The following is a 15,958-nucleotide window of genomic DNA, read 5'->3' as shown; positions in this document are numbered from 1 at the left end:
TCCGCGGTACAAATATACTGTTTTATCCTAATAATACAGCCTCCTACGTATAACAAGAGTCTTATAAATAACTAAGCCTCAAGGCCCAGCATCGTTCTGGGTCACAGTTACTTCAGGTCGAAATACAAAGGTCAAACGTTGTATTGTTCTTTGATCAAAAAATTTGAAATTCAAATGAAAAGGCATTCAAGTTCAGGCACCTAGGCCCTACCTACTACATACATACACCTAAATATTATAGACTACTACCATAGAAAAGTAATGAATAAATTTTTAGCCTTACGCCCTGCGAACCGGCCAAGCAACATATTTTGACTTAGTAGAGTTTAACGGGACTATTCCCACCTCTCGTTCCTAGTGTAGCCAGGATCTACAACTTGACCGTCATAAAAAACCCAACCAATGAAGTTAATGAATGTTAGTTGTAGTAGAGTTTGTGAAGTTAGGGCGTGTAGAGTTACAAGCTTGGCTCTACGTGAGATATTAGACAACTTTTTTACAGTGCGAGCTTTGTTACATTTTACGTAAAATCAGATTAGTATTAGCTCCGGGATCCCGGGAGATCCCGGGGATTAATATTAGCAATAAGTCCAAACATTTTGGTGTAGTATAATCGACGCTATCGCCATAAAAATTGCGATTTTAGTGACTTCTGCCTTAATAAGTACTAAGTAAGTCTTTGATTTAATGATACGACAACCAAAATGACCAAACACAAAATAAGTGGGTAGCTATTTCTCCACGAAAACTCTTACAAAAATAGACATAACAACAGACTTCCTGTTACTAAAGATAAGTAGAAAAGACTTGATTACTCTTTTATATCAGCCATGTTCCCGTTAACAGAATGGTATTTATTATGATCGCCGGGATCGGTTTCATTCTGGAAGCTGCGGCGCAATTTCCCAGTTAGGGGGATGGTCCAAGTCAAAGTTAAGGGATGTTTTAGATATTAAGTCAAATTCCATCAAAGATGGAGTGAAGATACATGCAAGGATGGTAAAAGATTTGGAGCTGTGGTATGCATTGATGGAAGTAGGTATATGAGATGGATAGAGCTCACAATATCGACTGAAAAGTCCGTTTACTTATATGGCAATAGCGTATTTGACGTAAGTATTTTAACGGTTCATCGCCTATTGTTTAGTGTAATTACTGTGTGATGTATGTAAGTTTGGATTGACGTTAATGTAGGTAAAATGTTCCCTGAATGGAAATTAGGTTTCCATTTTTCGCCTGTTTTTCTACAGCGTGGCCCATTAAGAATGATTCATTATAGAAACTGTATTTTTCTACATTTCATGTAGCTCTTTATCACCCATCAGCTCACAGCTCACCCTACGCAGCCATCTAAAAGCGGAAAGCAATTGTTTTAACGCAATGCTCCTACGTTGGACCACACCTCGCCCACCCCAGTTATCGACGCGGGCATGAATGGCGCTGACGTCACGGCGTACCCCGCCCTTGAACTAGCATCGATCTGTGCACTTGAACTGCAGCGTGGGAACCAGCAGTCAGGGTTGGGGACGCTTGTGGATCGAGCTTTCTAGACTGTTAGAGATGATTGGCACAGATGGTTATAGATTTGTATGGGACTCGATGATGATATAATTAAATACGATACTTAATTAATTGTTAAGTAATTATTTTACATTTTCGAAAAAAAAACGTAACAACAATATTAAATCAGTCACTGAAGGAGATGATTATACATAATATTCGAAACCAAATGAAAATGTAGGTCTAGGTAGACATCATGGCTATCTTTTTTTTACGTAATGTTTCGTGTACCGCACGTATGATTTTACTTTTGTTGGCTTTTATTTTAAAGTTCATTTCTTTACCAAAGCACAACCCGGGCAACCTCATCTTAGGCTGAGTTGCACCACCTAATTTTGACCGTAACTATAACGATAACCGATGTTTTTTGTATGGAGTTTGACAGATTTTTGACGTTTGTCAGAGTTAAAGTAAGATGGTGCAACCCAGCCTTAGTTTTTGGGTATAGGTTTGGTAACACAGTTGTTTTTTTTAATATACTTACTTATACATAAAGCTTTATTCAAATTCAAGATTAAATAGAGAATATTCATACTTGCATCGACTCATATTACGGTAATCTATTCTTGTACCGAGGTTTGGGCGTCGATTCAGAATAGCTGCGACTGTGTCTCGTCTCGTAGTATGAAACGAAGCTCACACAACTCGGTACAAAGTCAAGCATGGAAAGTATTTGAAGTACCAATCACAAACCTCAAACTATTCTTCAGTGAATTTTGAAATAACAACCTGTGTGTTATTTCGTAATCAGCCTTAATTAAGTACAAAATGATAATGAAGACCTGATTATGAAAAATGACCATCTTCGTACCGCTCATTTTTTATTTATTTTCCTCGCAAGCATTTGTGTAAATGCAGCCTAGTTTACAAATTCCTTCGTAATGGCGACGTACTAATTTTTCCTCTACGACACTGTCCGAGCTCGAAACTCAGCTCACTCTGTTTCGACTGCTCGAATCGATAAACGTAGATTGTAAAAACAACTGCAGTTTATTTCTACGTAGATCTACAATGTGATGGTAACCTCCGATAATTTCATGAATTTGGACAAAAATAGCTATGCCATAATTATTGTCATAAATGTAAAGTTTGTTTATTCCACAAAAAACACAAATGACTCATAATTTTTTGTAACCAATGTAAACACAAACATTCGCTGCCCTCGTGAACACCGTCATTTTAGCGGTTTTTACGCGTCTCGCGTCACCGCGAAAAGCGTCTCGTTGCGTCATTCGCGTCACTCGCGTCGTCCGTCGTCATTGAGCTACGTCATCGGTGGTGATAGATAAGTAGCCGAATCCGGTTGCTTTGGTGCGGTACGGTTTCATCATGTTGCCTTTTAAGTATTGATTCATTTGGTTTGAGGGTTAAATGATGTAATGTACAGAGATTTTGATACAGAAATGAGTAGAATGATTTTAGGATCTTTTATTACTGATTTTTTATAAAGTATGTATTACGAGTGGGCTTATAACAATAGTGCAGCGGCGGTGGAGTTTGAACCAACGTTTTTCGGATCTTGGGTCGCGGTCGGTCAGTCCGAAACTTTCACCGTTAGGCTATTTATTTATTGTTACTTGACTTGAGTTTGAGTGACTTTCAAGGTAATGAGTTATAATCATTTTTATTAGGTATTATAATACTTTCTTTTTCAGTTTGTTTTGTTTGAAGACAATTTTGTAGTCATAATCTTTATGATTTAACGCACTATCTAATCAAAGCGTTTTTTGCGTTACTTTAATGTTTTGATAACATTAAAAAGGTGACATTGAAATTTAGCTAAATGATATCAGCCTGACTCACGAGTACCTACACATTGTTAATTTATTTATAATGAGAATCCGGTAATTAATTAATCGTATTATGTTATAAACGTTAAAAAAAAACACGCAGAAATAGAAATACGAGTAGGACAAACCCAAGAACGCTTTTTTATGCCCTAATGAAAGAATAAACAAGCATCATCATAGAGTGATGTCCATATCACTGACGGCTAGTTTTGTTTGCCGATATGATGAGTATTGTAGGTACTGATTTTGGGAAATCCAACAAAACCGCAATCGGTCGTGAGCGAACCGGTTTGTAGATTTATCTTTCCACGCCAATGCTGGATGTTAACTTAACTAGCGACTGATTTTCAATGTTTTTCGATAATATCGAATGCCTAAACTTTGTATTGTGACGGGATTATGAAAAATGATAGGTATAGTAACGTTAGAATTTTGTTAAATGTTAGTATGATTACTTTATCTGTCAGCTATCTTATTGAGTCTTGTTTTTTCGATAGAGTTCAACAAGTAGTAAGTTTAGAATCTAGAGTTTTTGTCGATAAAATAAAAAAATAATAATATTAGTGTGCTCATAATTACGTGATTTCTCGAGATGACTTATTATTCCGATTTTGTACACCTACCAATTATACTCCTACTAGGTACATAATCCTATGTATCATTAACAAAATGAAACAACAGCAAAAGCTTAAAAAATAATTTAATTTCGTCAAAACTAGATTTTGCTCTGTTATTAGTTCCTCATGAAATACAAATGTTTACTGTATATTTGCTTACATCTAACACATCGTAAACAAGGGCCTTATAGTTGCCAAGGGCTGCGCCCGCGCATAAAGAGGCGCGCGACCGCTGTCACGTAGACATGTGCGCAGATACACCGCCATGATAATTACAATGCCATATTAAAACCTACTTTTATTAAGTCGACAGCGTATTTAGAGTTATATTTTGGCTGCAAATCGCGCCTATAACAACTAGGGGTCCGTACATGGATATTGAAAGAGTCAGAATTAGACAATAATCTATGTCTTCAGGGGTTCGCGCCCCCCTGGTGAGGTGCGGATTTTCGTTTTTCAGGTTACAGTAAAGACTGGCCACTATAAATAAGGATCTTATAAATAAAAAAATAAAACTAAGAAAATGTCGAAAAACAATTGAACATTGCTTTAACGTGAGAACATCGTGAAAACAATTGAGCACCGGAAAATCACGACATTAGGAAATTAATTAGACACAACTAAAAAAATATCAGTCTTTGTAACACCTCACTTTTTTGTTGAAAAAAAAAAAAGTAAATAAAATGCCAGTGTTTAGCTTGGTGTGTTGTCATTTGTTGTAGAGTCAGCGTCAAATAGTAAAGAATACCAAAAGTAGCCAAAAAGTTCGTAACACGTCTTTGTTACAATTGGAAAAAGGTTTTGTCAACTTTTTGGCAACTTTGGGCGTCAGGAACTATTTGACGCTGACTGTACTATAACCAAAACGGGCTTGAAGTGCAAAAGGTTGAGTACCTCTGGCCTGAAGCCACCTCACGGGGTCTTCAAGGTAATATTTAGCAATCGATACACGTGTTTTGCTCGTCAAAACACAGACACAATTACCATTGAAAGTTATTATCTGCTTATAATTTTGCGAAGCCTTTGATAAGTATTTCCGATAATATTAAGTCTGAATATTTGGGCTAATTAGGTATTACTTTGAAGTCAATGTGGAATATTGAAATATAGGTGAAGCGATTAATTTATGTAGGTAACATAAGTAAACGTTTGGTTAAGACATTGCTGAATCAATGTTGATTAGGTTTTTGACATTGAGGGCTATCGTTTTAGCGCTCACCAGTTAGCGCCACTGTCACTTGCTAGTAGCGAAGACAGTGGCACCAACTGGTGAGCGCTAAAGTGGTAGGAGGACTATCGCATTTGCACTCATCAAGATGGCGCCACTGTAGAGTAAGGTCCTGTCAATCGCCAGGGGTGCCAACTGTTAAGTATAAAAACGATAGCCCTCATTAGGTAATTGTCAAAAGAAATTAGATTCCGTGCTTCGAAGTGTTACATTAGACCATTGTTCCGATTGAGTCCTGTCACCTTAGCTGGCCCAACTCACACGATATAGGTAAGTTCGTTCGTTCGTTTCAGCCAAATGACGTCATGGATTTCCATAACAACCGCTCCTGCGCAGTCTGCAACCAGGTTCTTCCAGCGATCTTCACCAGATCGTCGGTCCACGGTATTAATTGTATTTAATTTAAATGTACCTACGATCAAATACGAGATACAAATCAACCAAGGATTGCCATCCCTGGTTTAAGCGTTGTTCAATAGTATTATCACAGATATAAGATAGTGGCGCTCCCACGGTGAATGTTGACGTGTGAGTTGTTTTACATAATACATAATGTTACATGAATTGTTTGTTTATTCCGTTAACTGTGCATGACGATTATGTAAAACGATTTGTTTTTATAGCATTCTAGTAGAAGCCTAGTTGGAAATTTCCTTTCGATTTGAAGCTTTCAAGTAAATAAGGATAGAGATATAATAAGCTTTTCAAGTATTTTGTTATTGAGTTTACGAGAGCTTTACAAATAAGATGATGTCTGTGTAGGTTGTTACAGACTTTTAGTACCGGTTAAAAATTATGGTTAACAAAAAACCTGTATGTACTTCTTTATTTCTGCCACCTTGAAGAAAGCGAAAAATGTTCGATTCTCTTTCCCGGGGACTCTTTTGGCTAGTGACAAGAAAAGAAAAAGAAGAAATATCAACATTTTATTTTTGTTGAGTGTTTAATAATGTACCTTCAATATTTTGAAGAATTGTCTTGTTGTGAACCCGTTAGGAAAATATTATTACGAGGTCACCTTTATGTTACCGGGAACTATAATACAAAGTGATATCTCCACCACTCTGTATATCCTATGGTAAAATCCAGGACCCCTGGATCGAGTCAAGAGTTTAACCATGAAACGATAAGAGACGTCAAGCGATGTCCTACTGTGGTTATGATTTATTGTAGTAAACTGAGATTTGTTAACTATACTTGTTTTTAACTTAATTTATTTATGAAGAGGTAAAGTTTGGTAGAACGCGCTAATAATCTTAGAAACTACTGGTCTGATTTAAAAAAATGTTTTTGTGTTGGATAGCCTATATCGAGGAAGGCATTAGGAGAAAATGGGAAAAATATTCAAACGATTTTCATGCGTACGAAGTCGCGCGCATAAAACTACTTAGTAGTAGGTAGTTAGTAACATTATTGTTTGCCGCCTACAGATGGGTTGTACTACCAGTCAGCCATTTTCTTTAGTTATTTTTAATGACCTTTAGCTCCTCGTCACACCATGATACTGTGACGCTGCGCGCACGCATCGAAACTTTCCGTCACGCGCAGGCATCGTGGCCGCGCGCCGCTTTTCGTAAGTGATCTCCACGTGATCGTGATTAGATAGGGAAATGCAGACCCGGACTTAGAGAATGGCTTGGAATTATGAATATTTCGGAATAATTGCTGTGGTGTTTATACGCTGAAACAAGCAATGTTATATCTGAATTACAGGAAATGCGAAAGTTTTTTGATATTGGTCTAGTAAGATTTTCCACTCTGAAAGAATAAATGTCTGTTATGTTTGTTATGTAAATTTTGGAGATATGCGGTTCCTGAAGATAAATGTGTTTATGAAACACATTTAGTACCTACTGTTTTTTATATGCAAGTTCTCACACAAACATTTAACGTTTTTGTATGCTTAAAAGCCTATTACGAGTACTTAAATATTAGATACAATGCCACCACCACACAAATGCTACCAATCATTTAATGCAAAAGTTAGAACGGTAAAATGTATCCTGTCATTTTTAGGAAGCGATCTTTTCCAGACATCTTCAAGTCGAATAGAAATCGATGCTATGTTGTCTACATACACTATAGTCCAATCCTGTTCTGGCATACATAGTAGGCGATTTATTTCGACTTATAACTATCTCGCGTTGAATATGAGCCACTCCACCAGATAAGAGCGTTATCACGCGCGTGCATTAACGACTAGATTCTTCCATATTTGGAGGTGAAAACAAGATAATCTTTATTGTCTGCTTCAAATATCGCAACTTTATTGATTCTATATAATGACCTCATGTTGCAGTAAAAACATGCCTGAAAACAGGTGTTGAGTTTTATGTGGAAAATATTTGCAATGATGAATCTCATTGAAAACAATAAACTGAAAAATGAATGATTCTAGGCTGCTGCTTGATGATGAAAAGTAACGTAAATGCGCCTATTACCGCCAGTTTAAGCTCACTTCGGATAAACGTTAGAAAATTAGATATAAGACGTGGGGATAGAAAAGAAACTTTAATTTATTTATAACAATGATGAAGTGATCTTTGAATTCAAGTAGTAACAATGAGTATTTAATCACGTAATAATTAATAAATAGCAATTTAATCTGAAAAAGCAGTTGTTTCTATTACCGACCTATAGACGAGGTGTGTTTCTATTAAGGCGATTAGTGTCCTCAATCCGCGTAAAATGGTCATTTTGTAAAGCCTACTCCTCTTTTACTGCTGGACAGAAATAGTTGAAAAAAATATATGTTATACAACAGTTCAAGGACTACATTTGACACGTTTGAATTTTTCCTACGTCTCTTTGTTGTGGATTAAAAAAATAAATACGGGACATCGATTTTTTACTTCAATTCCCTACTCCTCCCAAACGGCTATGTTAATTTTAAAGATTTTTGCACGAATAGATTAAGAATTCTTTAATCTTTAAATGACACGTTGCGTTTTTCAATCGAACATTACTTTCATTCATAAATTTTACTTTTGATAAATTCCGAACGTTTTGCTGTTGAGGGGGCCTTCGCGGGGTGCGGGCGGCAGTCGGCCGCTGGCCTTCAGACGGGGAGGTTGTGTTACTCGCTGCAAACTGACATTAGCGATCAAAATGAATTTTTTCTTTGGCTGAGTTGCACCACCTGACGTGACCTAACTTTGACCGTAGCTTTGGCGATAACCGGTGTTTTTTTGTATGGAGTTTGACAGATATTTGACTTTTGTCAAATTTAAAATAAGATGGTGCAACCCAGCAGCAGGCCTGGCTCACTCCGCGCGGTACATCCGATAATTACCTACAGCGAAGCGCCCCGCCGGCGGGTATTATATCAGTCGAGTGTCACGCGCGCGCTCGTCAGGACGCTGGCGTGCGTTGTAGTATGATTATAATTCTATGATCGAAGTATTATTTAAAAATGGACATAAAGAGAAAGAAATATTGTGCGGCGTTCGGGTGTTAAAATTCGAAAAGAAATCTACCGGATTTATCTTTTTTTTTCGCTTCCCAAAGATGCTGAAAGGTATGTTGGCCATGTAGGTAATCAATAATTCTTAGGATAGTATAGGAACCTAACCTACCATGACTACTGCTCAGAATTCGTTCGTTCGTTTCAGCCAAATGACGTCCACTGCTGGACAAAGGCCTCTCCCAAGGTTTTCCATAATGAATGCATAGGTACTTACCTACATACGTACAGTGGCGGATTAAGAGTATCCGAGGCCTTAAGCACAGAGCCTGTGTAGGCCCTCTATTGCTTAAATGGAAATGGAAGGAATGGAATGGAAGGTATAAAGTATAAAATGAAAGTTCATCAAAATAGAAAGTGTAGTAGGTAAAATGTAAAACTTAAAACATTATTTTCCTTGCCTTAATCAGAGCAAACTCCGAGATTACATCGTCGAAATTTATCCGACGAAGTATGTCTGCCTCAATACACATTATTGCTAAATAATTAAGCTTGTCTAGACGGATTTTTGTTCTTTGCGGGTTTTTTCACCTTTTTAGTTGTGAGAAGGATCGTTCAGCAAAGCAGTTACCTAGTAATCATTAAGCTGTGAAAGATTCTAAACGCAACCACAATGATATTAATCTTACACTAGCACACTTCTTTTGTTTCTCTTCTTTTTTCACATCGCATGTTTATTTTTATAAATATATACACATACAGGGTGTCCCGTAATGCAACGTCAAGCCGGAACTGGGTGTTGAGGCAAGTTATGCTGGTTATCAAAAAAATATAAAAAAAAATCTATGTGTCATTTTGACAAAATAATAGGCATTAAAAAAAGCCAAAAATATCTTCTCCCGGTGACGGTCTTTTTACTCGTGTTGCCACAAATCTTCACTTTTTCTAAATTTATTTTTGTTATGTAACCCTGAATAATGCTTCTGTTTGGAATTTATTGTACCCTTAAGACTCCACCTTTATCCGAAACTATCCGTAACTTTTGAATCAGTTTCGGTTACGGTTATGGATATTTTTTTTATTTCGAATATCCGATAGTATCGGTTACGGTTACGGATATCCATAACATCCCTGCTTGGTAAGATGGCCCTCTCCGTTCCGCTCATACCTTTTAAAATGGCTTCTCCACCTCACTTAAGCCAGAAACTTGAATTTTGTGCACATTAGAATAATATTTTTTAACCAAGGTAGATAAAGTTAAAAACGGGATTATTTCCAAAAAAAACAAAAATTGTCGACAATTACAGCAAGAATTTACTAAGTGTTATACCATTTTGGAATCCTTACTAAATGCGCCAAATTATGATTTCACTTGCCATACTCGCGTAGTACAATTTTTTTTCAGTACAGTCAGTTTAAACTAGGCAAAATTTTTATTTTGAATTTTTTGGGAATAATGAATTTTTTTCATCCAAGCTGGAGCAGCTGGTTTCGTAATTTTGATAACAATTTAGAGAAGCATTATTCAGGGTTACTTAACAAAAAAAAATTTTGGAAAAAGTGAAGATTTGTGGCAACACGAGTAAAAAGACCGTCACCGGGAGTAAATTTTCTTGTTTTTTTTTTAAATGCCTATTATTTTGACAAAATGCCACATAGATTGTTTTTTATATTTTTCTGATAAAAAGCATAACTTGCCTCAACACCCAGTTCCGGCTTGACGTTGCATTACGGGACATCCTGTATACACAATTATTATTATTTTAATACGGGTATTATTTTATTTCGCAAATAAAATAAATATATTTGCCCACGGGCTGGAAGACGTAGCGTGGGCAGGCCTCCTACTAGGTGGACCGACGATCTGGTAAAACTGCGGGAAGAGCCTGAAGATCCAGACATCCAAACATCCAGACATCATAACATCCAAACTTTCGCATTTATAATATTAGTAGGATTAGTAGGATTTAAACGGCCTTGTTGATATGCAGTTTAAGTTAGTGTCCGTGACTTCCACTCGGCATGGGGCCCACTGAAAACCAGCGTCGTGGCCTTCCCCACCATGGGCCACGGCATATGCTGAGTGGAATCCCATTGCGATGGGCATCGCTGTTGCGACAGGATAGCACTGCTCACTGCTCAGTTCACTTTTTATTTCCTTGTAATATTTATGTGCCATTTCTGTCTTTTTCTCTGTCATGTATAAGTGATGTTCATCGTAATAAATTTTTCTTTCTTTCTTTCTTTAAACGCCACTTGTATATTTGGGAAAACGCACTTTACTTTATCTACACTATATAATATTATAAAGAGGAAAACTTTGTTTGTTTGGTTGTAATGAATAGGCTCAAAAACTACTGGACCGTTTTTAAAAATTCTTTCACTATTTGAAAGCTACATTACTTACAAGTAACATAGGCTAAATCTCGATAAAATGTAGGTATGAAATGAAAACGCCTTCATCCTCTACTGGCGCGCCAGCAGAGGATGGAGGCCCCTGGAGAACAGGGGCCCCAAGCACGTGCTTGTAGTGCTTATACGTTAATCCGCCACTGCATACGTACCTCATTACAAATAAGTAGATTAATTATTTTTTCACTAGACAGCAACCCTAACAGTGTAAGAAGAGTTCAGAGGCACGCGATAGAAAGAGACAAAACTTGTAGGTGAATAAAATTATAGGTACGTAGTGCTGTGCGAGCTGAATTCCACTGTATCGCGTCGTAGCAAGACTCGCATTTATTTAAATCGTCTTGCGGAGTAATCCTTCTGTACCTGTACTATTACTTATTCTGTGCCCTTAGTAATGGTATATGATTGTAAAAGTTGGTACCTCTATAATTTTTATCATAACTTTCATCCAGTAAGAATGTTAGCCATATTTACAAACCAGTCCATTCTTCCAGATGTGTCAAAGCCTCTTCGACGGCGAGACGACGTACAACCTGACGGACGTCAACGCGATGCGCGGGCGCATCGGCAAGCTGGCCGAGGGCATTGACCTGCTGAGCAAGCAGATCGCCGCCCACCCCGCCGCCCCCGCCACCCGCCAGGCGCGGTTGCAAAACTCTATTAGGCAGGCGGCAGCTCACTATATTAAGGTATGTACTTTGTATGACTCTCCAGTCTCAACAGTACGTTTCTCTAGAAACTTCCTGCCCCATACAACCAAACTGTGGAATGGACTGTCGTCTGCGGTGTTTCCGGATGGATACGATCTGCAAGCTTTCAAAATATAATAAATAAATAAATAAATATCCTTGGACATTTTACACTACGCTTCTAGTCCCAAACTAAGCAAAGCTTGTACTATGGGTACTAGGCAACGGATATAAACATACTTAAATACTTTTTTTTTGTAAATACATACATATTATACATAGTAACACCCAGACCCGTCGCAGAAATTAAAATTCATAATTTCAATTTCTGCCCGGCCGGGAATCGAACCCGGGACCTCTCGGCATAGTAGTCCGTTTCCAAACCACTACAAAAAGAGAGTGTATCTTCACCTTAAAGGCCGGCAACGCACCTGTAACGCCCCTGAGACTGCCGGTGTCTATGGGCGACGGTAATCACTTACCATCAGGTGATCCGTCTGCTCGTTTGCCTCATATCACAATAAAAAACAAACTGCAAATAATACGCCGGAATAAATACGCCAATCATTCGTTCTGAAGGTTCTTCTTATCCCCGGGGCCACGTACCGCAATAGCCCGATGATTCGCTCTATCGCAATGTGTGTAGCCGAGTATTCGCGTATACTTCGGTGCTTTTTTGGATAGTCACAAGGACAGCCAATAATAGTCATCTTTCCCTGTCGCAAGATGGAAAATGATGGAGGAGGCTTTTTCAAGTGGGGCCACAATCAAGGGAAATACTTACGCATTAATTAAATAAAACTGTTTAAATGTGGATAAGTAGTCCACTGCTACAAATGTGCTTCCCGCAAAACGTGGCATAAAGATTCTCCCGCAATTGACATCTAGCTACTGCTAACAATTTTCTTGAAATCATCTTTCTATCGAGCAGGATGTGTGCCTACTATACCTTGCTCTTAATCATCGATATGATTTAGATTCTAATCTAATATCCTATTTTTAGGAGGAGCTCCTTTCCCTCCGCAAGCTTCCAACCGAAGCCCAAGTGGAGCAAGTCCGCCGTCAGCGCTACGAGAGAGCCGAGCGGCAGATACAAATGGAGCGCGAGCGAATGGCGCGTGAACCAGTTTTGGAGGCGGGACCTAGCTCGGGGGCGGATAACAACCAACACGACGACGATGATCCCTTGTTGGAGCAGATGAATATTATCAGAGGATACATCAAGGAAGCCAGGAAGGAGCTTAGGTTTGAAGAGGTTGGTATTCACTCTTGAGTAAGTTAGTACCAGATACAGGTGGAGCGTGAGCGAATGACGCGTGAACCAGTTTTGGAGGCGGGGCCTAGCTCGGGCGCTGATAACAACCAACACGATGATGACGACCCCTTGTTGGAGCAGATGAATATCATCAGAGGATATATTAAAGAAGCCAGGAAGGAGCTTAGGTTTGAAGAGGTTGGTATTAAATTACTGATAGATACAAATGGAGCGTGAACCAGTTTTGGAGGCGGGGCCTAGCTCAGGCGCAGACAACAACCAACACGACCCCTTGTTGGAGCAGATGAATATTATAAGGGGATACATCAAGGAAGCCAGGAAGGAGCTTAGGTTTGAAGAGGTTGGTATTCATACTATTATTAGAGCCAGATACAAATGGAGCGCGAGCGAATGGCGCGTGAACCAGTTTTGGAGGCGGGGNGTCGTTAATAGGCGCACTTACGTTAATAACCACGACGAAAGAAGCGAGCTTCACTCGAAATCTCGACCACAGAGATCTCCCCAGATCCTGGTAGTTCCATTCTCTAGTTCCTTAAGGCATTGGTTCCTAAAGTGGGGGGGCGCGCCCCCCAGGGCAGGCGCAAAGACCTTAAAGGGGGCGCGGGCCAGATGGCCCGCACAGATGTGTGTGTACTCACTTAAGTACCTATAAAAACCTGCGACCGCTGAGAGAATGCATTCTAGACTGCTCGATACGACCAATAAATAATCTTGACTGGAGGAGGAGGGCGCGGAATTTTTTGTGTGGTCGAAAGGGGGCGCGTCTCAAATAAGTTTGGGAACCCTTGCATTAAGGGACTACTAGATTTGTTTTTAGTTTAGTTTTAGTTCCATGGAAGTAAAATACTTGTTTGTTACCTAAAACAGCCAAAACGTACAATATTCCTGTTAATAACTATTATAAAATATGCGTTGAATATAGCCTAGAAGAATTCTAGATAAACTTAGAAAGATACAAAGTGATTTGTAAAATGTGCCATATTAGGTACCTCGATCGAGAGAGATCCGGTTTTGTCATGTTTTCGCAAAAAAGACAATGATATGCAAACGATAACTAATCTTATCCAGTGGATTGGACGTTGAATATAATTTGAATGATAATCTGCATACATACCGTGTTTATGATAGACGGTGATGGACATCAGTCATCATGATACCGGCTAGGATTAACCGGACAAATGAATTGGTTATTGGGGCAAAGAGTTTGGGGCTGCGCAAGCGTAGACTCTTTGTTACCGACAAGGATGGTGTCAATTATAAGTTGTTAATAGTCCCATCGTCGTTCCAGCCAAATGACATTAACTGCTGGACAAAGACCTCCCCAAGGATTTCCACAAGGACCGGGCCTGCGCCGCCCGCATCCAGGCACCTCCTGCGACCTTCACCAGATCGTCGGTCCACCTACCACGGGACAGAAGACGTAGTGTGGGCAGGCTCCCCACCAAAACCCCCAGAGTTCTCTTATACCGCATATACATCGCGTGTGAATCCATCCCTTCTTCAATAGATGGCATCTGAAAACATTTATTGTTACCAGATTTTTCTCTGAATACAGCCGCATGTTTGAGACTCATCTGAGGGTTTTAGTTAAAGCACTGTTCATCCGTACTACACCCAACCACAACTGCATTAATAAGGTATGCAGTTTATTTCACTGCAACGACCTTCTATAAAGCAAGCGGTTTATTGGACGCCATTGTGGTGGTTGTTAGTACTCTAGAGTTTATGGTTAATATAATATATTATGTTTACTATTTTATATCTATACATGTATTGAAACTCTAGTCTTAATAACTTCTGTTGCACATTTGCAAACCACACAAAATGTGACAGATATAAATAAAAAGCAATATTATTCTGAACATCATAATTTACGCTGTCGTTAGGATATCTATTGCCTCATATATTAACATAGCCTTAGATCTTTGAAGATTCTTGATCTGATTAAAATTAGGTTGTGTTAGATTAAGTTATTGCCTATTGAGTGGATACCAAAACTTAAGCGATTTTGTCATTATTTTTCCCACTTTACCAAGCACTTCACTTTCGATTAGTTTCAAAACTAATCTAGCAGTTTCGCTATTGCGCACTACAATATTTAGTTCACACAACATTATCATATGTTTATGCTATCATTTACTGCTGGCGGTAACATGAGTGCCTATGCACTGAAACAATGACTCAGAATAACAATTAAAAATGACCACTAAGTGACATTATGTAGTGAGTACCTATCGGTCTCATAAAACGTGCTGAAAGACATAAAAACATGTGGTTTCAGTTATTGAAACTATTAGAATATTATTTTCGTTCGTTTTAGCCAAATACCAGGCTCAAATACACAGGTTTCCGCCAAAGATTTCCAGAAAAACCAAAGACCGGTTCTGCGCTGTCCGCATCCAGGTGTTTCCCGCGACTTTCACTAATCGCCTGCTCACACTACGCTTTCAGGTCCTCGAGAACTTTTCTGCCCAACGGCCCAGACTATGTGCCCCGCCCACTGCCAGTTACGTTTGGCAATTCTGTGATTAGAATATGAAATATTGCTTTGGGATACACTTTTGTTGTTTTTTAAATATTATTAATAATTTGTATTGCACAAATTACTAATAGTCCCGTTAGCCCCTCGTGGTAAGCTAAATACGCTTGTGTTACGAGTGGACTCCCCGCAATAGCGTTCCTCGGATCTCGAGTCGGCCAGTCCGACCGCTTCACCGTTCGGCTATCGTGGCTTTCAAATTGTTAAAGGTAGGTAGGTAGGTAGGTACTTTTACCCTAGATCCGTGTTTACAAGATCGGTCCCCGAAGCCAAACTTTGATAAGGGAAGATCATTGTTTTACTTAAGTGGCACGTGATGGCAGCGTTTAAGAAGCATGCAAGCGATTCACAGTATTCACAGTATCTCACTATAAATAATGCGAGAGTTCATGCTGCGATATCGCTGTATCGACACCCCCAGGACATAGTTACGTATGTTGGAAT

At 38.9% G+C, this 15,958-nt stretch overlaps 1 protein-coding gene across 1 annotated transcript; it reads left to right on the top strand.

The window, feature by feature from the left end:
* The first annotated feature begins 996 nt into the window (after nucleotides 1-996).
* On the top strand, nucleotides 997-13,128 carry LOC114363063 (rabenosyn-5-like). Its single transcript, XM_028318668.1, has 3 exons — nucleotides 997-1,035; nucleotides 11,505-11,699; nucleotides 12,703-13,128. The coding sequence occupies exons 1-3, from the start codon at nucleotides 997-999 to the stop codon at nucleotides 12,970-12,972; spliced, it is 504 nt and encodes a 167-aa protein (XP_028174469.1). The 3' UTR covers nucleotides 12,973-13,128.
* Nucleotides 13,129-15,958: the final 2,830 nt, after the last annotated feature.

Source organism: Ostrinia furnacalis, unplaced genomic scaffold, assembly GCF_004193835.3.
Source record: "Ostrinia furnacalis isolate ACB-3 unplaced genomic scaffold, ASM419383v2 OfSCF6976, whole genome shotgun sequence".
Taxonomy (NCBI): domain Eukaryota; kingdom Metazoa; phylum Arthropoda; class Insecta; order Lepidoptera; family Crambidae; genus Ostrinia; species Ostrinia furnacalis.
This window is presented reverse-complemented; position numbering and strand designations above follow the sequence as displayed.

What these genes read in the sequence shown, in the direction of transcription:
- LOC114363063 (XM_028318668.1), top strand. Translation starts at nt 997, where the DNA reads ATGGTAAAAGATTTGGAGCTGTGGTATGCATTGATGGAA. An exon ending in TGTGGTATGCATTGATGGAA is followed by an intron (nt 1,036 to 11,504) that starts GTAGGTATATGA and finishes CCATTCTTCCAG; the next exon opens with ATGTGTCAAAGCCTCTTCGA. An exon ending in CGGCAGCTCACTATATTAAG is followed by an intron (nt 11,700 to 12,702) that starts GTATGTACTTTG and finishes TCCTATTTTTAG; the next exon opens with GAGGAGCTCCTTTCCCTCCG.